This window comes from Rhinopithecus roxellana, chromosome 10, assembly GCF_007565055.1.
Source record: "Rhinopithecus roxellana isolate Shanxi Qingling chromosome 10, ASM756505v1, whole genome shotgun sequence".
NCBI lineage: Eukaryota > Metazoa > Chordata > Mammalia > Primates > Cercopithecidae > Rhinopithecus > Rhinopithecus roxellana.
The window spans coordinates 13,445,216-13,467,989 of record NC_044558.1 but is presented as its reverse complement, the minus strand read 5'-3'; the positions used below and the strand labels follow the sequence as shown (position 1 = coordinate 13,467,989).

The 22,774-nt window shown below is 41.0% G+C and overlaps 1 protein-coding gene across 2 annotated transcripts in view; it reads left to right on the top strand.

Moving 5' to 3' along the window:
* DUSP16 (dual specificity phosphatase 16) overlaps positions 1–22,774 on the top strand; it is a 101,710-nt gene that overhangs the window by 62,677 nt on the left and 16,259 nt on the right. For both annotated transcript variants that reach the window (XM_010371002.2, XM_010371003.2), the window contains exon 4: positions 9,622–9,785. In XM_010371002.2, coding sequence (XP_010369304.1) covers positions 9,622–9,785 — 164 coding nt within the window. The remainder of the gene's footprint in view (positions 1–9,621; positions 9,786–22,774) is intronic.

The following is a 22,774-nucleotide window of genomic DNA, read 5'->3' as shown; positions in this document are numbered from 1 at the left end:
AATTTTATAGAGCCTCTAAGCCAGCAAGACCATGTCTGGATATGCTGGTCAAGGAAGTTTTTTGTTTGTTTTTAAACAGAATTAGGGAAGATAGTATCATGAAACTTTTGTCTTAGTGATAAGTATGTGTAGGTGTTCAGAGGGTTTGAGTGTAAAATGTATTTTGTTGATCATGCTAAAAATGTTGGGAACATACTGCTATAGAAGAGGTGCAACTTGTGCTTGCCTGTAGTTTAGAAGGAAATACAAAATGGATTGGAAAGGTTGAATTTTCAAAAGCCTAAAGGCGGGAAAGCACAGATGTGTTAGGAAAACAGTAGGGAGAGTCTGTGACTCTGGCTCTCCTACTTACAGAGCTTGTTAATTCTATTCAGCCACGTGGTAGATTCTGGCTGTATTCCTTTTGATTGGTTATTCTGGTTGCTGTCTTTAGAACAATCTTTGTTTCAGGGCATTTGTTTTAAGAGGAGTTTTTCTGGGCATAGTTATGTATTGCCAATTTAAAAGATCAACAGAATAGTATCACTCTACATCTTCTGAGAACTTGTCCTCCTTGAATAACACATCTGAATGTTGCCGATTGAATTGATTTAACTGTTATCCTTAGTTATAAGATCTGGACATTCTGAGTCATAAGAAATTACAAGTTGCATAATTTTAGTGTTTAGTGATTTGTCTGCTGGTGCTTTGAAAATTTTTCATTCATTTGTTGTGTATGTCATAACTGTTGTATATGTCTACCAAATTAGATAGAATTTCCCATTTCCCAAGTGTGTCAGGTGATAGAGTTGTTTAATATAGGGTGAGCTTTTTTGAAGATGTCATTTATAGGTTAAGTTTTGTGAGATGTAGGCTACTTGTCAGCCTTCCTGAAAGAGAAATGCATATCTATCCACTCTTCTCTTGTCTGTGCTCCAGTAGCTAGGGGTGGGATAGGGGTGGATGGAATGAGAGCTTTAAATTAATGCTTTACATCATTTGGGATTTTTCTTTTTAGTACGGCTAGTTGGAGAGTTGGCTATATGGGAAATAGATGCAATGCTGCCAATGTTGTGGAAAACATGTCACGCTCTCTACCTTCCTAGGAGTAATTTACCAAACCTGTGTGGCTTGGCTTAGCCAGACCACAGTGTCTACATTGAAACATTAGTGCCGGGCGTGGTGGCTCAAGCCTGTAATCCCAGCACTTTGGGAGGCCGAGACGGGCGGATCACGAGGTCAGGAGATCGAGACCATCCTGGCTAACACGGTGAAACCCCATCTCTACTAAAAACTACAAAAAACTAGCCGGGCGAGGTGGCGGGCGCCTGTAGTCCCAGCTACTCGGGAGGCTGAGGCAGGAGAATGGCGTAAACCCGGGAGGCGGAGCTTGCAGTGAGCTGAGATCCGGCCACTGTACTCCAGCCTGGGCGACAGAGCTAGACTCCGTCTCAAGAAAAAAAAAAAAAAAAAAAAAAAAAAAGAAACATTAGTTACACATTTTGTTTGCTTTCTTTAGGGGTATGAAATTATGTTGGTTTTTTTTTCTTTTCTTCAACTAGTTTCAACTCTCCATGTTTACTGTCTGCTGATCCTGAAAGAATTGTGACCATACTTTAGTCTGTTTGTGAGTGTCTAGAGAACAAAGTTGCCTAAATCAGACATGTCAGACTGAGGCATAACAGAATTACTCTTAAGAGCAATTAAAGTACTTTACTGCAAAATAAACATTTTCATTATTTTCCATTTTTAATGTTAGAGTTGTCTCCTTTGTGTGATCGTAAAGCAACAGATTTTCTTTCCACTATGGAGAGAAGAGAGAACTGTCCTCTATAGGTGAAGGTGTGCTCTAGTTTTTCACATATATTCTAAAATAAGCAACTGAAAGGATTGTGTTTATGTTACAAAAAGGGAGTTTTGTTTTACAAAATAATTAAACTGCGTGAGAACTACAGAAGAATTTAATGGCTGGGCATGGTGGCTCACGCCTGTAATCCCAGCACTTTGGGAGGCCAAGGCGGGCAGATCACCTGAGGTTGAGAGTTGGAGACCAGCCTGACCAACATTTAGAAACCCTGTGTCTACTAAAAATACAAAATTAGCCGGACACATTAGCCAGGCGTGATGGCGCATGCCTGTAATCCCAGCTACTTGGGAGGCTGAGGCAGGAGAATTGCTTGAACCGAGGAGTTGGAGGTTGCGGGTGAGTGGAGATTGTGCCATTGCACTCCAGCCTGGGCAACAAGAGCAAAACTCTGTCTCCAAATACAAACAAACAAAAAACAAGAATTTAACTGCGTAGTTCAAAACTGTGCAGCCATACGAACTATATGCAGATGATTTAAAATACAAAAGTTAAATTTGCATATGACTTTTTAGAAAAATGTCTTCCCTAAAGTAGAGCTTTGTATCAGTATTATTTCTTTGTATAACCATGGAATCCATTCACAATATAAGGTGGGAGGGCAATTCTCTTTGATTCTGCCTTCCTTGAAGGCGGCTCTGTCAATTGATAAATCTCTAGTGACTTGTTCCCTATTTAAATGAAGGCATGAGTGGAAAGATCCTCTGTCTCTCCCTGCAGGAAACCATCTTTAAAGTCATGGAATTGCTAAAAGGATAGGGATCTATTTTTAGAAATTTGGCCTTAAAAACATTTTAAGAATATCACTAAGCCACAGTGAAGTCCTACTTTTATTATGTAAATATACTTCCATTTTAAGAAAATACTGTGATTTATAACTGATTGCATGGGTGAGAGGGAAGAAAAAAGAGTGACTAATTAGAATTGTTTTATAGAGTTGTTATATGTATTTTATTTTGCTTGGCAGATTTTTCCCTCCCAAAATGGAATGGTGGTTCACATTTGCTTTTACAGAAAATCGTATTTATGATTGGAATTGTGAAGGAGGTGCTCCTAAGGGAAAATGTTTTCTTTCTTTTTTTTTTTTTGAGACGGAGTCTCGCTCTGTCGCCCGGGCTGGAGTGCAGTGGCCAGATCTCAGCTCACTGCAAGCTCCGCCTCCTGGGTTTACGCCATTCTCCTGCCTCAGCCTCCCGAGTAGCTGGGACTACAGGCGCCCACCACCTCGCCCAGCTAGTTTTTTGTATTTTTTTAGTAGAGGTGGGGTTTCACCATATTAGCCAGGATGGTCTCGATCTCTTGACCTCGTGATCCGCCCGTCTCGGCCTCCCAAAGTGCTGGGATTACAGGCTTGAGCCACCACGCCTGGCCGGGAAAATGTTTTCGTGGCTGAATTAGGATAAGGTGTTATCGAAATCAGGAATGCCTTAGAAGCTGTACCACGTGTTTTCTGTGTCGGAAGTAGTATCTATGTTTTTATTTGTAAACATGCATTCTTTTGGTTGGATTTATGGAAGACTGACAAACAGAAACATGGGTTTTAGCATTGCGGTCTGGCTGCCTGTGCACCCACAGCTGTGGAGGCCAAGACGCTTCTCTGCCTGCAGAGACTGCCCATCCCTGTTTCTCAGCAGGCTGGAAGTGTCTGTGTATTTGTCTTCCTTCCTCTTAGCACAGATACTTCCAGAGTAGGGGGCACAGTCATTCTTAGGTTCAGGTCCATGTTAGGGAAACACATGTAGGTTACTATGACTCTGTTTTCTGCATTCCCAGATGATAAACAGCATAAAATTAGGAACAGGAGAAACTTGGCAAGATTGGACAGCGAGTCAAGTCTTCAGACAACTTTAAAAAATATGTGCAAATTTTTTCAAGAAGCTTATCAGTTTTTCGGTACTGCTTTTCACAGCAACTAGCGGATAATGGACGATGTTACGTTTTGTGATGGAATCTAGCTTGGAGTCCCTGGGACAACAAAGTTATGACGAGGGCAGATAAGAGGACGCTTCATTCTCTGTCTCCGTCAGCCATTTGGAGCAGAAAGTTTGCACGATTGGACTTTCCTTCTGAAGTAGATCTTGTTTGTAAGAGAACTTATGAAAGGAAGAGGGACATTTTAAACATGTTTCAAAACTTAGTTGCTGGTGAGGCCACAGATAGTTTTCAGAGGTTCAAGGGAATCAGGCAGTGTCTCATCTGTTGTTAATTAATGAAACGAAACTGGAGTCACTAGAGTGCAGCAGTGAATGAAAGGTCAGTGAATGGAAAAAACTGTCAATGAAGGAGGATGTCAGCAGAGTGGAACATTGTCATAGATAAAGATCAGTGAAAATGTACTCTGGCCGAGGTGGTGTTTTCTGGAAGTGACTGGGAGCCAGTTTGGGACATTTCAAGCCAAACTGAGCACTAAATGAATGTTCTGATTGCAGCTAAATCTGTTAGATATTTTAAAATATTTGTTTGTTTGAGTTTGTTCTAGATATCAGTTGAAAAAGCTTCTTTTTGTTTTATAATGTGTTTTACAGTGTAGTGTTGTGGTTATGTTTGGCTCTTTTGTTTTGAGGCTGAACGATGGTTTCTTTCTCTCCTTTGTTTCTGTTCTCTGTCTCAGAACTTTCTAGAGCCACATTTACTTTTGAGGTCCACTGAAGTCAAAGTGACCTAGGATCACTGTACTAAGTAAGGCTAGAGCTGGACCTCAGACGGCCTGGCTGATGGCTCAGTTTATGATTATTGCAGAATTGCGTCTCCTCTGAAAGTTGTTCTGTAGGGGGTGACCTGAAAGCCAAGACATGGACTCAGCTTTACTACCAACTTGTAAATGGTCATGAAGAAACCAGTGACCATAGTTACATTTCAGCTAGTTCATCTGTAAACTTTGTTATTGGTGTCATGTGAAATTGCCTTTAAAGAGATTCTCCTTTCTCTGGTCTTGTCAGATCTTCTTTCTTCTCCCTCATTGAAGCCTTTGAGCAATATAGCTTTGGGGAAACAAGGCTCTTCCATCAGTTTGGGAGAGGACCATGGCCGTTTTAGCCTGTTCACAGCTGGGAGGCCAGGACCCCGTGAATATTATCAGGAAGGCTGTCCCTGCATCCAAGGGAGAGTTGAAGGTAATTCCATAGGATTTAGAAAAGTAGACTTATAACCTGGCTCTTCCAGTTATTATATTACGTGATTCTGAGCCTATATTATCTGATTCTGAGCCTTATCTGTGAATGGGATTAGTAGTAATACCTACCTCATAGGGCAGTTATAAGAGTGTGTAAAATACCCATACAGTGCTTAGAGCAGTGTTTGTCACACAGTAAGCGTTCAGTACGTTCTAGGATTACATACATTCTTTATAAAAATAATCATTTATAAGGTTAAAATGAAATTCAAGTGGCATTTCCTTGGATTCTGTGGTTTTTCTTTGAGAACATTTACTGGAATATTGTTTTGTTGGATGTATGTATGTATTTTTTTGAGACAGAGTCTCACTTTGTCACCCAGGCTGGAGTGCAGTGGTGCGATCACAGCTCACTGCATCATCAACCTCCTGGGCTCAAACAATCCTCCCACGTCAGCCTCCCAGGTAGCTGGAACTGCAGGAACACACCAGCATGCCTGGCTAATTTTTGCATTTTTTTTTTTTTATAGAGATGGAGTTTCTCCATGTTGCCCAAGCCATTTTGTTGGATTTAAATGACAACCATTCCATGAATTATTTTAGAGCCAGAATAGAAAAATATATGAAGGCAGTTCTTTAGAGAAACACCAGAACTGTCAGGGTGCAGTGGCTCATGCCTGTAAACCCAGCACTGTGGGAGGCTGAGGTGGGGGGATCACCTGAGCCTAGGAGTTTGAGACCAGCCTGGGCAACATAGGAAGGACCCTGTCTCTACAAAAAATACAAATATTAGCTGAGTGTGGTGGCGCTCGCCTGTATCCCTGGCTACTCAGGAGGCTGAGGTGGGAGGATCACTCACTATGGACTGGACAGTGTTAAGTTCTTTATATGTACTTAGCCTGGGAGGCAGAGGTTGCAGTGAGCTGAGATCATGCCACTCCAGCCTAGGCCATAGACCCTGTCTCAAAAAAAAAAAAAAAAAAAAAAAGAGAGAAACACCAGAACTGCATGTTAATAGACATGACATTAAAATTTAATATCATACAATTAAATTAAAATAGTGCCTGTCAGTTGTTAGGTTGGGTAGTTGTAAGAAAAGCAAAGAATGATGAGAATCTTTAACATTTATTGTTACAAGAACTACCGTGGGGAAAAAACTCACTGTAAATAATGACTGTAGTATTCACTTACAGAGACTGAAAAGAAACAAAACATGAATAGAAACAAAAGCATAAATTCTAAACGGTGGGCACTCATATACCAATATTGGCTGACCCCCTTTTTTTGAGATTGTCTGTGGGTTATACTTGTAGGTATAGGAGTTCTGATTGACTCCATTTCAGTAGTCGCTTTGACCTTAGCATAGCATTTCGTAAGTGTGAATTCCATTAGCTATTAATATATTTTAGGGGGAATTCCATGGTCAGATAAGTTTGGGGAAACTTACTAGACTTCAATAAATGAAACCAGTTTCTTTGAAGATACTTCTTAGAACCTTTAATAAGTTAATATGTGCTGTGACTCTCCCAGGGCGCTAGGATATGCAATATTTTTCTCACTTTTTGGACCGCTATCCTATCTGTCAGCTTCTGTCAGGACGCTATTGCTCTGGGGCACACTATGGGAAATTAACCTTACAGGCATTCTTTTTTCCACTTTGTGTCTCAGATGAATCCTAAGGAGGTGTAGCTAAACAACTGCAGATCAAAGGTGGAAGAAGGCCGCACAGATGGCGCTAGATAACTGAATGTGTGATCACTATAACAAAAAAACAGGGAGACCGAGGCAGGCAGATCACCTGAGGTCAAGAGTTTGTGACCAGCCTGGCCAACTTGGTGAAACCCTGTCTCTACTAAAAATAAAAAATTAGCTGGGCGTGGTGGCATGCACCTGTAGTCCCAGCTACTCGGGAGGCTGAAGCAGGAGAATTACTTGAACCCGGGAAGCGGAGGTTACAGTGATCCGAGATCACGCCACCGCACTCTAGCCTGGGAGACAGAGTGAGACTCTGTCTCAAAAAAAAAAAAAAACATACCTCCTGAGTGCTTTACTATATGCCAGGCACAAAATACTTTTGATATACTAATTCTCTCAACAACTCTGTGAGATAGGTGTGATCATTATCCTCATTTTATAGATGAGGAAACTAAGAGTCAGAAGGCTTAAGTAACTTGACAAATCAGACAACTAGAAAGTGGTAAAGCCAGGACAGGAACTCAGGTACAAGGGCTTGTGCTCGTACTTCCTCTGCTGTATGATCAGGGGGCGTGCCCACATGTGTATGCTGTATGTAATATATGGCTTCTGTGTGTGCATGCATGGGGCGGTGTGAGGGTGGTATTCTTGGACAAGAGAGCACCATGGAAATGTGAAATAACAGTGAGTTTTGTGTGGCTGGAGGTCATAATTGGAAATGGTAAGAAATGAAACCGGAGGCCAAGGCAGGCGGATCACCTGAGGTCGGGAGTTCGAGACCAGCCTGACCAACATGGAGAAGCCCCATCTCTACTAAAAATACAAAATTAGCTGAGCGTGGTGGTGAGTGCCTGTAATCCCAGCTACTCTGGAAGCTGAGGCAGGAGAATTGCTTGAACTTGGGAGGCAGAGATGCCGTGAGCTGAGATCATGCCATTGCGCTCCAGCCTGGGCAACAAGAGCGAAATTTCTTCTCAAAAAATAAGAAGAAGAAGAAGAAGGAGGAGGAGGAAGGAGGAGGAAGGAGAAGGAAGGAGAAGGAAGGAGAAGGAAGGAGAAAGAAGAAGAAAAGAAAGAAGAAGAAGAAGAATTGAAACCATGAAACAATAAGGTGCAGATCCTGAGGGCCTGTGACACAAAGGAATTTGTGATTTCTATAATGGATCCACGTATTCTGCCTATCAAGTTACCTTAAGAACTTCAGTAAGTGGAAGAACTTTAACTGCTTCTGTGTTAAAAAATATAGAGACAGACACTTGGTGATGTTGGAGGCCAGGCCACTCCTTTACATTCTGCAGGTGGCATAGTTGTCAACTGCCTACGATTCTAACTTGTTGCGTTGAGGACCCTGCACTGAGCCTAGACAGTAGAGCAGGTGTCTGGCTGAATTATGTTTGAATTGAACATAATACAGGGCAGATGATTCCCTCTCGACTTCCTGCACTTCTGGCAGTTTTCAAGGGCATGTTTTGTATGTTTCTTGAAGTGGGAGAAAGTCTAATACAATGTAACTCAGGGAGATGAAGATAAATACTTTAGTGAGATTTCAGGGTCTTGTTCAAGGCTCAGTTAAGAAGGTACTATCTTCTAATAAGACTTAACATGTTATTTGTTGTTGTTTTTTGTTTTGTCGTTTTTCTGAAATGGAATCTTGCTCTGTTGCCAAGGCTGGAGTGCAGTGGCGCAATCTCGGCTCACTGCAACCTCCGCCTTCTGGATTCAAGCGATTTTCCTGCCTCAGCCTCCTGAGTAGCTGGGATTACAGGCATCCACCACCATGCCTGGCTAATTTTTGTATTTTTAGTGGAGACAGGGTTTCACCATGTTAGCCAGGCTGGTCTTAAACTCCTGACCTCAGGCAGTCTGCCTGCCTTGGCCTCCCAAAGTGCTGGGATTACAGACATGAGCAACTGAGCCCTGCCTTGTTTTTTAATTTAATATTAAAAATATACGAGGATCCCCTGTCATCCAAATCTCCTTGATTCAGACTTAGTGAATAGTGAGAGTTCGGATAACAAGGCTTTTATCTGAAAATTTATCAGAATCTGTTTGGTTCCTGTGTTTGGGTTTGGCTAGCAAGGAATATTTAGATTGGAAAGCAAATAACCTTACTCTTTTTTTTTTTCCTCAGAGGCAGTGAAAGCACCTCCTTTGGCTACATAGATTTCACTCCATTGAGTGGTGGCAAGACTGGCTTAGTGAAGGTCATAGAGCAGATCATTATAAGGACACGACTAGAAAAAACTGAATTCTTCTAATTCTAAGTTCAGTAATCTTGCCACAAAGGCTTCCTGTACCCTAAGCAATTAGTCTGTCAGCACTTCTTTATAGTGCTTGCTGAGATGGACAGGAGCTCTCCAGACGTCAATGGTAATTATGGAGACCTTGACTAACTGCCCAGGGAATCTCCAGAACTTGATAAAATGTTTGTTGGTGGGAGTATGTTTGTGATACCTTTGCAATGAAAAATTTGTATGGTAGGAAGATTTAAAGTTAATTGTAGAAATAATTTTTGACTCAATCAATTTTATTTTGAAGAAGTTGCATTCAGCCTCAGTTCTCATTTCTCATATCCCCATTTTGTTTCTGTGAAATATTGGCTTGGTTACTCGCTACTAACTTTAAATCTTCTTTATGTTCCACAAAAAAAAAATTTGCATGGGGAGTGGCGAGCAAATGTTGTAGGGTATGTGAAGATGAAGAGAATGTCTGACAGAGAGGAGTCATTTTAAGTGCCTTCAGGGCTGGCCTATCCACATGGTAGCGATACAGGCCAAACCTAGTGCTGGATTATGCTTCAGTCTTAGCATCAGCAGCTGTAGCCAGGAATAGGTGTGCAATGATATCCACTTGGATCCATGGGTTCAGTTTTTATGTTTTAAACTGTTGTAGCTGAGCAGTTCACAGAAGGCTGGTTTTTATTTTGTGCGTGGCATAATTTTTTTTATAATTTTATAATGTTTATTCTTAGGTGGGTTTGCTGAGTTCTCTCGTTGTTTCCCTGGCCTCTGTGAAGGAAAATCCACTCTAGTCCCTACCTGCATTTCTCAGCCTTGCTTACCTGTTGCCAACATTGGGCCAACCCGAATTCTTCCCAATCTTTATCTTGGCTGCCAGCGAGATGTCCTCAACAAGGTGGGTGCTTTGAAAATATCCTTCATTGCCGGGTTTATATTGTTAGCTGGAGAAACAGCAGTTACCCATTACGTCATTTGAAACACACCCCAGTCTCAGAAAGGAGCTGCTATGCCATTCTTAATGTGCTCCCCAGGTAACAGCTGCATCATGTCTTGGAGTGTTAATTTGTTTGATGTTACTTTTTGCCACAGGAAACCTAAACTGTTGTCATGTTTTCTTGTTCTTCATAGGTCTGAGAGACCTGAAGTAGGACAGGATTTTTCAGAAGGTTAGCCTTATATTCTCAGGGTATTAATCGATCTGTTATAATAATTGGGCACACTCAGAAAGGCTAATACTTCCTGGATTATCACACATTTAGAAATATATTTATTTATTGCAACACACTAGAAAGGGATGCAGGAAGGTCCTCATGATGACTGCTGGCTGGGGGTTAGGGAAAGGTGTTAAAAAGATGGTGAGGACAAAGGCTGAAACTATGCACTGCCAGCCTCCCTGGGCTAAAGCTCTTTGGAGGAGTTTGGTTGAGAAAGAAGAGGGAAGAGCATGGATTCTTGATGAAAAAGACACCGGCCCTGCTGGACAAAGCATGCCCTAATGGAGAAACACATTGGATTGAGTGAGGCCTTTGTATATAATAGTACAAGCAGAACAGCAATAGAACTATAATCTGACTCCACAGCTTGTATGCTCTTAATTAGTAATGCTACAAAACAGTGCTCTTACTGCATGGAAAAGTGATTTTTCTCTAAAATCTCTTAATTTACATCACCATAAATTGAAAAAGCCGTCAGAGATCTTAATTCAACTATTGGTTATTTACAAGTGCCACTTTCCTCTACAAAGGAAGTACCCCTTAACACTTTCTCCTTGAGTAACTAGAAGAATTGGGCTGGTTGTAAAATAAGCTTCCAGACTGGCTTTCTTTAGCACCTGGAAGGCAAGGCTTCCTAGGAGGAAGAAAAATACCCTATCATCAGGTCATTGGGTAGCAATAAGGCATTCTTGTGTGTGTGTGTGTGTGTGTGTGTGTGTGTGTGTATGTGTATGTGTATGTGTATGTTTAAAACTCCTGCCTCTTCAAAATTTTGCATCAACACTGTGTTAATATGTCTGCTTTTACTGTGAGATCTGCCGACGTGAGATTTAATAGCTCATGATTGTACCCCGCCTTTCTGGTGGGATCACAATGCCTTTGAGCATGTGGTTAATTCTTTTTAGAGATAAGCAGGCTATGTTACAGAAAGGAAAATTAATTTCTTAAATTCCCATGCCTTCCTAGGGCAAAGCTGGAGATGGTTTATTTAATCCTTAGATCAGAAAATAAAATAAAATTCCTAGTTAAGAATTCTGTTTAATCCTGGTAAACCTTAACCAGCCATCAGCAGGTCATTCCACAAGTAATTGTGTTACAGATCATTTTTGTTACTTTCGACACTCAGTTAAATGACACATTCATTTTGCTCTGTACCTTTTTCAGATTTAACAAATATGTTGGTTTAAAAAAGTGAGAGCAGTTAAATCAGAATTTGGAGTTGAGGATGGGAAAAGTAGTAGTTTTCTCTTTTTAACTCTGGCTTCTAAACATATACAGCACTAAACAGGATACATAGGTAGATGTATTGAGAGGAAATATTTGCAGCAGGGAGAATGGGTTTGTGGAAGTTTATAGGACAACACCTCGGGCAAGGAGTTATTATAGAAGGCTTGTCAGGAAGCACCCTTAAAATAGATGTATAGACTTTTATTTTTATTCTGCAAGGATGGTGAGAAATAAGAATAAACTGTTAGGCTGGATACCTTTGAAAGCGGTGAATATAAATTTATATTTGTGGCTCACACACTTTGGAATCCTAGCACCTTGGAAGGTTCAGGTGGGCAGATCACTTGAGCTCAGGAGTTTGAGAACAGCCTGGGCAACGTGGCAAAACTCCGTCTCTACAGAAATTACAAAAATTAGCCAGGCTTTGTGGCCCTAGCCTGTGGTTCCAGCTACTTGGGAGACTGAGGTGGGGGGATTGCTTGAGCTTGGGAGGCAGAGGCTGCAGTGAGCCCAGATTATGCCATTGTACTCCAGCCTGGGCGACAGAGCAAAGCCCTGTCTCTAAATAAATAAATAAATAAATAATAAAGAAATGTATGTTTGACCTCTAGGTTCGTTGTTGACAAGAGCCCTAGGGCTGAAGGGGATTTCAGAGATCATTTAGTCAGCCCCCAGCATTTGATACATGAGGAAATCAGTATTCCAGAAATGTTACATGAATTCCCCAACATCATCCAGTTGTTTTAGAACTAGATTTGCCACTTTTCTACAAGTAGTATAAACTAACCTATCCCCCTGCTGAACTTCCTGATTTATACTTTCCAAGAGAAATAATACGATTCTTTTCTTCCTAAAGATCTCCAGCCGGGCGCGGTGGCTCAAGCCTGTAATCCCAGCACTTTGGGAGGCCGAGACGGGCGGATCACGAGGTCAGGAGATGGAGACCATCCTGGCTAACACGGTGAAACCCCGCCTCTACTAAAAAATAAAAATACCAAAAAAAAAAAAAAAAAATTAGCCGGGCGAGGTGGCGGGCGCCTGTAGTTCCAGCTGCTGGGGAGGCTGAGGCAGGATAATGGCGTAAACCCAGGAGGCGGAGCTTGCAGTGAGCTGAGATCCGGCCACTGCACCTCCAGCCTGGGGGACAGAGCAAGACTCCGTCTCAAAAAAAAAAAAAAAAAAGATCTCCAAAGATGAAAATTTTATAATCTTCCCTAACAATACAGTTCTTTTTATTAAAATTCAGAAGTTAAAGTCTTTACACACAGTAACCACGAGACCACTAATGTTATTAGTCTTTTGTTTTGTTTTGTTTCTTTGAGACGGTGCCTCACACTGTTGCCCAGGCTGGAGTACAGTGATCTTGGCTCACTGCAAGCTCCCCCTCCCGTGTTCAAGCGATTCTCCTGCCTCAGCCTCCCCAGCAGCTGGGACTACCGGCACCCGCCACCACGCCCAGCTAATTTTTGTATTTTTAATAGAGATGGGGTTTCACCATGTTGGCCAGGATGGTCTTGATCTTCTGACCTCGTGATCCACCCGCCTCAGCCTCCCAAAGTGCTGGGATTACAGGGGTGAGCCACCGTGCCCGGGCTATTAGTCTTGTTTTTTTAATAAAGTGCCACCAAAATATTTTGAAAGCATGTCACAGAAATTTTCTTGGGAGGATCATAATGTTTCCCGTTTAAAATGCTGGGCTTTTTATGTTATTGCATTTAACCCTCATAATAGGATTAGGAAATACGTTTGCTCTGAGCTAAGTCACTTACCTGAGATTATGTAATTGACTTCAGAGCTGGTCAGGGGCACAGATCAAATGTAAACCCAGGCTGCGTAATTTTAAGTCCCATGCTTATATTACACCAAACACGCCCATCTTCTGGAAAAAGGAATTCTCTATAGCAGGCTGTTATGAAGGGCTGACAATTTTTTTTTTTTTTTTTGAGACGGAGTCTCGCTCTGTCACCCAGGCTGGAGTACAGTGGCCGGATCTCAGCTCACTGCAAGCTCCGCCTCCCGGGTTTACGCCATTCTCCTGCCTCAGCCTCCAGAGTAGCTGGGACTACAGGCGCCCGCCACCTTGCCCGGCTAGTTTTTTGTATTTTTAGTAGATACGGGGTTTCACCGTGTTAGCCAGGATGGTCTCGATCTCCTGACCTCGTGATCCGCCCGTCTCGGCCTCCCAAAGTGCTGGGATTACAGGCTTGAGCCACCGCGCCCGGCCAGGGCTGACAAATCTTAAGTCTGTTGAGTCACAAATGAGAATTTCTTTCCCTGCTTTTTCTTCAACATCATCTATACCAGTACCATCCAACAGAAATATAATGCAAGTCACATACATAATTTAAATTTTTCCAGTGTCCTTTAAAAGAAACAGGCAAAATTAATTTTAATGTTTAATAATAACATTTAACCTAGTATATCTCAAATAATATTTCAACATGCAATCAGTATACACAATTATTGAGATATTTTGCATTCTCTTTTTGTACTGAGTCTTTAAAATCTGGTGTATATTTTATACTTACAATTTGGAGTAGTCACATTTTAGGTGTTCAGTGGCCAGGCTTGTGGCTACCTTATTGGACAGTATAGGTCTCAGCATGTATTAATTTTTACTGATGTTTTAAAGACACGGTTCTTTTGTAGAAGACCATAAGAAGTCATTAGTACCAAAAACATACTTTTATTTTCCTTTTCCCTCACACTGTACTTTTGTTTCTCAGAGTGTGTTCTTTCATCCTCTAGTTTTTATACTAGCGCTGAAATGGGAGCAGCTTATTGTACTAAATGAAAGTCATCTGTTGATGCCCAGTTCATATTTGAAATGAGTGGGATTTGAGAAAGAATCTCTGGTGATTCTGTGAAAGACAAAAGTTCTTGATTGCTTTTCTGTCATATCAGTTACAATTTCAAATGCGGACTTCTGTTCATATTTAAATATATGCAGCATATGACGGAATTACCTATCGGGAGTAGTTATTAAGCAGAACTGTATCTGAGGTGAACCACTGCAGCTTCTTTTCTAAAGGAGCTCTGTTGCCTGCTCCTTCCCCATTTAAATAATCTGCTGTCAACATTCTTTGTGTAGCTTCTTATTTCAGCCTCTTAACATGCAAAATTGGTTTTCCTAACCTTTCTTATTCTCCCTGGTGTGCAGTAGGAAGACTGCTCCTTTCTCTGTTGTTTTCTTAGAAGAGTTAGGCAACAAATAGCCTAAAGACAATATAGGCTAAGAATGCTTTCAGGGTTTCCAGTGGAAATATATGATCTAGGAACACAAAAGGCTGTCAAAATAATCAGTAAAATATTTCTCCAATGTCTATTATGTCACTGTATGTAGAACACCATACAGTGTTCAAGTGGGTTGGTTAGGCAAGACCTATTCATTAAACAACAATCCACATGACAAGGTGACTAAGTGCCCCTCCCAACACGGAGGCAGCATGGCATGATGGTTGAGAGCCAGCTTTGGGGGTGGACAGTTTTGCATCCCAGTTCTCCACCTTACCAGCTGTATCACTTTAGCTGTTACTGCATCTCAGTCTCTTTACCTACATGCCATAATAACTCCGGCCTCCTGGTGTTCCTGTAACATTCGAATGAAATGGCATATGCCAAGCACAGTTCCTGGTTTATAGGGACACTTGTCCCTGTCATCTTAGGGTAGACTATGTAACATACCAGGGTGAGTAGTAGATACAGTGTGTTTTGTTGTTTGAGGAAGGCTTGATGGAGTTAAGTAGGACTTGAGGCCAGTTTTCAAGTCAGATGGGCGGGCACATGCAAAATTAGTCATGGAATTGACTTTGGAAAGAAAAATTACAATTCTTTTATCTAGAATTGCAATGCCTGTGGTTATTTAATGAGATCTCTGTCCTCAGCCTCACTGAACATAGAGAATTTGACCAAACAGAGCAGTTTCATTAAGGACATATATTAATCTGTTCTCTCTGTATTACTTCACAGTCTGCATCAATAGATCATAGAACTCATATTTAGAAATTATTCCGACTACAGGAGAAAGTTTATTTCAGGGATAGGAGAAAGTTTTAAAGGGAGAAAAGTTGTGAATGGAAATCATAGTAATAAAATTAAATTTTTCTTGATTCACAGATAATCATTTTTTTGAATCATTTCTTGATTCACAGATAATCATTACTCAGCTGTGTGTTGAAGGTAGAATCATTTTTTTGGCTGGGCGCGGTGGCTCAAGCCTGTAATCCCAGCACTTTGGGAGGCCGAGACGGGCGGATCATGAGGTCAGGAGATCGAGACCATCCTGGCGAACATGGTGAAACCCCGTCTCTACTAAAAAAAAATACAAAAAACTAGCCGGACGATTACTGGCGGGCGCCTGTAATCCCAGCTAGTCGCAATGCTGAGGCAGGAGAATGGCGTAAACCCGGGAGGCGGAGCTTGCAGTGAGCTGAGATCCGGCAACTGCACTCCAGCCGGGGCGACAGAGCGAGACTCCGTCTCAAAAAAAATAAAAAATAAAGAAAGTAGAATCATTTTTTTAAATCCTTCGGGGGGTTATGTCTTCCACTTTGTAGATGAACCTCACCTGCTGTATTCAGTGTAATTTCCCTACTTAACACCAATTAGGAGAAAGGACAGTTTGGATTAGTGAAAAATACACATCATGGGCTTTTTTTTTTTTTTTTGTAATGGCTTTATTGAGATATAATTCACATACCATACAATTTACAAGCAATTTTTACAACAAGGTAAAATAAGAGAGCTAACATTTTAGGAGACTCTGTATTATGTGTCAGGCCCTTTATATATCCTCATATTGGCTTTACAAAATACACATTATTAGCCCTATTTTACAGGTGAGGAAATTAAAGCTACCGGAGGTTAGGTAACCTTCCGAAGATCACCCAGGCGATGAGTGGTAATGCGCTGGGCTGTGCTCTGGTTTTTCTGGGGCCATTACCTATGTACTTTACTTTATTCCATGCCACACTGAGATTCCACACTAACCACTAATGAATTGTTTATAAGAAGAGATCCTTTAGGAGTTTGCTTTAGTAAATTGACCAGTCTTCTCAGTATGGCATTTGATAAAGTTCTGTAGCTTGGCAGTAAAACTCTTTAGCTTGATATTTAAGACCCTCTAGGACCTAATACCACCTTTTTAGTTCTTACCTCTCCTGTTCTCTTCCTCTGCTCATCCTCTTCCAATGTCTGGACACCATTAGTGAGTGCACCCCAGATATTTCTGTCCTGTCCTTGGTCTTCATTCATTTTCTTTTTTTTTTTTGGGGACAGAGTCTCGCTCTGTCGCCCAGGCTGGAGTGCAGTGGCTGGATCTCGGCTCACTGCAAGCTCCGCCTCCCAGGTTTACGCCATTCTCCTGCCTCAGCCTCCCGAGTAGCTGGGACTACAGGCGCCCGTCACCTTGCCCAGCTAACGTTTTTGGATTTTTTAATAGAGACGGGGTTTCACCGTGTTAGCCAGGGTGGTGTCAATCTCCTGACCTTGTGATCCGCCCGTCTCGGCCTCCCAAAGTGCTGGGATTACAGGCTTGAGCCACCGCGCCCGGCCCATTCATTTTCTATACTCCATCTGGAATGCCTCTACCTCCATCTGAGCTTCAGCTGACAGTTTTAGTTCCCATTATTAATAGTCTTCTCAGAATGCTTCCCTTTGTTTTTACTCCTGTTTTCCAATGCCATTTTGTTTATCCTGCTACATTATATTCATCGGATACCTCTTTGTATCTTCATTATTTGTGCAACTGTCTTACATTTGCTAGTAGACTATTCATCCCTCAGTGGGAACACTTGCTTTTTTATGCCCCAGAGTACCTTGATGCATAGTAAGCCCTTGGTGATTATTTTTCAAAATAGTTATGTCCTAATTTGTAACCAGTGCAACTTGTATGAAATGTACATGTCCTTAAAAAATAAGTAAACACAGATTAATTTACTGTGTTAATTTACTCAGAAAACCTTCCATTAATGAATTTGAGAAACTAAAATTTTCAACCCAGGAAAAATAGTCTTTTATAAATTATGAAATGAATGGAATGTAAGTTAATGATATTTTACAGTGACTTGTAAAATTAAAATGTACAAGGAACACATATGAAAATTTCTCATTAGAAGATGCTAATAAACCAGTTACTAGATACTGATTTTAGTCAGCTTCAGGGATAAGGGTTCCTTCATGTATTCACCCAACAAATGTTTATTGAGCCTCTGCCATGTGCCAAACAGTGTTCTAGGTGTGGGGGGTACACGAGTAAATGAGACAACAATCTTTGCTTTCATTAGCTTACATCCTAGGAGAAAGAAACTTGATAGGAAGCATAATAAATAGGTAAATTACATAGTATAGTACAGTATGAGTGCTATGAAGAAAACAGCTAAGAGGGCTGGGGAATACCTGTGAGGTGTGGGTTGTAATTAAATGGGTGATCAAAGTAGGCCTCATTGAGATAGAGGCATTTGAACAAACACTCGAAGGAGGTCAAACAGTGAGCCATTTGAATACCTGGAGGAAGAGCAGTACAGGCAGAAGAAGCCACCAAGGCAGAACACATGTGGTATGCTAAAGGAAGAGCGAGGCCAGTGTGGCTGGAGCAGAGTGAGCATGGGAGAGTGTCATCAGAGAGGTAATGGGAGCAGATCCAGACAATACAAGACTTCTACACAGGCCTTGTAAAGACAGGAGCTTTTACTCTGAGAAAGAGGGTTCAGAGGGAGTCATTGGAAGGTTCCAAGCAGAGGAGCAACATAATCTGACTTACATTGTTAGGATCACTTTAGCGTTTGTGTTGAACATAGGCTGAATTTCCTACTGGATAGAAGCAGGAAGGCCGGTTAGGAGGCTCCATGGTAGTGCATTGGAGTCAAGGTGGCAGTAATGGTGAGATTTGGGCTCCATTTTGAAGGTACAGCCAATAGGATTGGATGGTAGGGGTGTGTGAAAAAGAGGTGTCAAGGAGACTGAAATGGAGTCTGTAGGAAGAACAGGAGTCAGTTCTGGACATGCTGAGTTTTCGAAATGCCTGTTGTACTTCCAAGTGGAGATGCTGAGTAGACAGACGGATGTATGAATGGGGCAGGGGGATCCCTGAGGGACGAGGTATAAAGGTGAGAGTCATTAACGTACAGACAGTACTTAGGAGGGGATCAGATAATTACTAAGAGGCAAAATATAGATGAGAAAAAGATTGAGCTGTGAGCACTCCCACCCTGAAAGTCTGGGGAGTTGAGAATGACCCAACAAAGAATATTCAGAAGTAAATATTGAGGAAGGAAGGAAATCAAATAATTAGGAAGGCAAATAAACAGTGTATTTTCCAGGAGGAAGGACCAGTCAAGTGTGCCAAGTAGTACTTTAGGTCAAGGAAGATTAAGTCTGAGAACTGGTCATTGGATTTAGCAACATCACTGTCCCTGGTGATCATGGAGCAGTTTTGGTAGAGTGTTGGGGGTGAGAGCCTAAATGGAGTGGGTTCAGGAGATAACAGGAGGAGTGGAATTGGAGATACCAAGTAGAAGGGGTTCTTTGAAGGAATTTCAAGGAACAAAGATATGGGGTAGTGACTGGCGGGAGAAGCGAAGCTGAGAGGAGATATTTTTAAAGTGGGAGAAATAGTGGTTTGTTTGATTGCAGGTAGGAAGAATGATCCTATGCAGTGGAAAATTGACGTAGAAGAAAGGAGAATCACAAAGCGATGTTCTTGAGCAAGAGGGGATGAATTTATTTAGCAAGCAGAGGGATTGGCCTTACGAGTGTGGACAGTTCATCCAGAACAACAGGTGGGAAGGCAGAGTATCTAGGTGCCTTTGCTGGGAGATGGGTAAATGTGGTGATGGAAGTCTATCAAAATTTGCTTCTGACTGTTTCGATTTTTCCATTGTAGTAAGAAGCAAGATCATTCTTCAGCTATGAGTGAGGATGAGTGGGGACATAGAGGGAGTTTGAAGAAAAAGGGAAACGGATAGAATGGCATATGGGAAAGAGAAAAAGTGAATGGACTGGGGAAATACAGTGATTGCTGAGGAGTATGAATTGAAAGTGAGATCAGGTAGCATTGTGGAGTGTTTTTCTCTGGCCATGTTCAGTGGCATGGGCAGTGCTGACTAAGTGGAGAACTAGATTTAACTAAGGTTGTAATCTTGCCAAGTGAGTATGAACAATTGATGAGGGCAGAGAAAGTTAGGGTAAAAGGAAAGGAGTGATTGTAATAACTGATGATAGAATTTACACTGGTCAAGGAAGGCAGACATCATGGGGATGAAGGACAGAGACAACTGGTAGATCATCAGACTGCAGGTCCTCCTGCAGGGGTTGAGATTCTGGGTGTAGTGTAGTGTAAGAGAGAGTGAGCTGGAAAGTGGAAGAGTCATCCAAGAGTAGGGTGCGTGAAATCAAGATTATGGAGGGTTTGTGGTTATTGGTAGTCAGAGACCAGGCTAGCTCTCATGGGAGTGAGTGGCCAAGATGAGGAGTTCAGAGAACTGTGAGGCCAAGGTGTTGGAAGGATCTTTGAAGGCCAGTGAAGAAGGATTATCTAATCAGTAGAAAGTGTGTATTTGCAGACTTAGCACAAAGTTGAGCTAAATATTTAACAGCATATGATGACTGCTCTCTAGAAGCTTAAAGATTGTGATGTTTAATTGTAGGACAGAGTAAATACTCAGCTGTGTATGTTTTATACAACATGCTGAAACTACAATGAATGAATTATATAAATATCTCTTTATAATTTAGTAAGAAGTCATTGACACGTATCTATAAATAAAAGCAATCCTTATTCCACAAAAGAATCATTCTTCATAATTATAGTTCCATCTTAGTTTCACTATTACAAACAAAAAGATGAATCAGGTATGGTGGCACACGCCTATAATCCCTGCTACTCGGGAGGCTGAGACGGAAGAATCACTCAAATCCAGGAGTTCGAGTTTAGCCTGGACCACATGGTGGGACCCTCTCTTAAAAACACCAAAAAAATTAAGATCCCCTTCCAGCTGTTTGTATGGAAATTTGTTTTAAAAAAAATTTTTTTTTAAATCAAGAGAGCAAACTAACAACAGTTATATGAAACTTTAGAAACTTTCTTAACCAACTCCAGAGGTTCCACTTCATCTCTTCCCCATGTCTTTGGCAGGTGAATGCCTGCTGCATGAGTAGGCTCTTTGCTGTAGCACATCTGCCTCCACCATCTGAATAGCATACTTACCAAGAATCAGTTGTGTGTGTTCTTGAACTTGTTTAGGCCACTGGACTTGTTATTATAATTATGTATGTTAATTAAAATATGATATACACCAATGAAATGTGAAGGAAGAGAGATGTTTTTCTGTGACCTAAGTTAGGTATTTTGGAAAGATTCAGGAAGGACAGATTGCTTTATATATACATATATATCCTTATTCCACAAAAGAATCAGACTCATTCTTCATGATTATAGTTCCATCTCAATTTCACCATTACAAACAAGATGAATCATATATATATATATATATATATATATATATATATATATATATATGTCAAATTAGGTGGGAATAAGGGAGCTGTAAAGTATTTGGGGGACGGTTATAATCTAGAAGTCTTTGGCACTGATAGTGTTTTACAAATTCTTGCTCTTCTTTAAAAAATGAAAACTGTAAGTGGTAGATGCATTTAGGTGTGATTTGCTTAGGAACTCCAGTCAGCTAAACTAGAAAAGAAAAAGCTGTGGTCCTGCATCAGAAATCAGTGTGTTCATGTACATTTATTTGTTTTAAGTTAAAACAATGTTTTGAGTATGTATCATTTTTAATGATTTCCCCCTTAACTGACTTTTTCCACTGACTACCAATCCAGATGAGAAGGCACTTATTTATATTTAATTTAGTAGCCAAATTATATTTAGTATTTAAGGATTTTTTTTTTTTTGGTTTGTTTGTTTTAAAAACTGTGCTTGTTTTATTTATCAAGTCCCATCTTATTATTCCAAAAAAATTTTCAGGTAGCATCTGGATAGTAGATTTAATCAATAGATCTTTTAAGCTAAAAATTTTATAAATAAAGCCATTAAATTATTTTTTCTCAGTTCATTTTGCATTTAAAATATTTTACTAGCTGCATGTAGTAGCTCATGACTGTAATCCATGCACTTTGGGAGGCCAAGGTAGGAGGATCGCTGGAGGCCATGAGTTTGAGAGCAGCCTGGGCAATATAGCGAGACTCTGTCTCTACAAAAAAATTTTAAAAAATTTGCAGGGGGCCGGGCGCGGTGGCTCAAGCCTGTAATCCTGGCACTTTGGGAGGCCGAAACGGGCAGATCACGAGGTCGGGAGATTGAGACCATCCTGGCTAACATGGTGAAACCCCGTCTCTACTAAAATACAAAAAAAAAACTAGCCGGGTGCGGTGGCGGGTGCCTGTAGTCCCAGCTACTCTGGAGGCTGAGGCAGGAGAATGGCGAGAACCCAGGAGGCGGAGCTTGCAGTGAGCTGAGATCCGGCCACTGCACTGCAGCCTGGGCGACAGAGCCAGACTCCGTCTCAAAAAAAAAAAAAAAAAAAAAAATTTTTGCAGGGAACCATGGCACATGCCTGGAGTTTCAGCTACTCAGGAATCTGAGGCAGGAGGATCACTTGACCCCAGGAGGTCCATAATTGAACCCACATCAAAGGGTGGTTGTGAGAATTAAATGAGACAGTCCATTTAAACGCTTAATACAGTACCTGGCACATCGTAGGCATTCATTAAATGTTAGGTATCATTTTCTTAATCAGTACCATGTGTCATTGTATAATTAATTAAGGTCTCTAACCAAGGTACTCAATAAATATTTTTTGACTTAATATAGGCTTAAGTTGTAATTTCTATAAAATGTAGGCTATTAAGGTTACTTGTCAGAAGTGTACATCGTTGTATTCTTTCTATGGAAAATCAATTTTGACAGTTCTAATTGACTTGCAACATGTTTTCTCTTAGAATTTCTTGTTGTCTTTTGATTGTGTACAGTATATAACACTATTAGAGTCACCTCATTTCTCAGAAACTTCTGTAATATCTTCATTGTTGAATTGAGTGGATAGGGCTATTACTAATTCCTTTTACTTTTAACATATCTGTAGTACCATTGGTGGAAAGGAGAAAAATGTAGTACTATTGGCGAGAAAGTCCTCAAAGGCTGATTTAACTCCAGTGACCCACTTCTGTTCTTACACGGGTGATCCTGAACCAGTTCCTGCACCCTGTTGTTGATCAGATAGTACTAGATACACTCAGCTTGGGTTCACACATAGAAAAACAAATGTAACCTTTGCACATGTACAAAAGTTTAAAGGTTGTAGTAAACACCATTAAGATCTACGTAGCCTGATTGTTAACCTAACAGAAGCATGAGACCATCAGAAGACTTGGGCTCTGGCATATCTGAAGGGTGTTGGCCAATCTAAGAAATCCACCTAGTTTCAAAAGC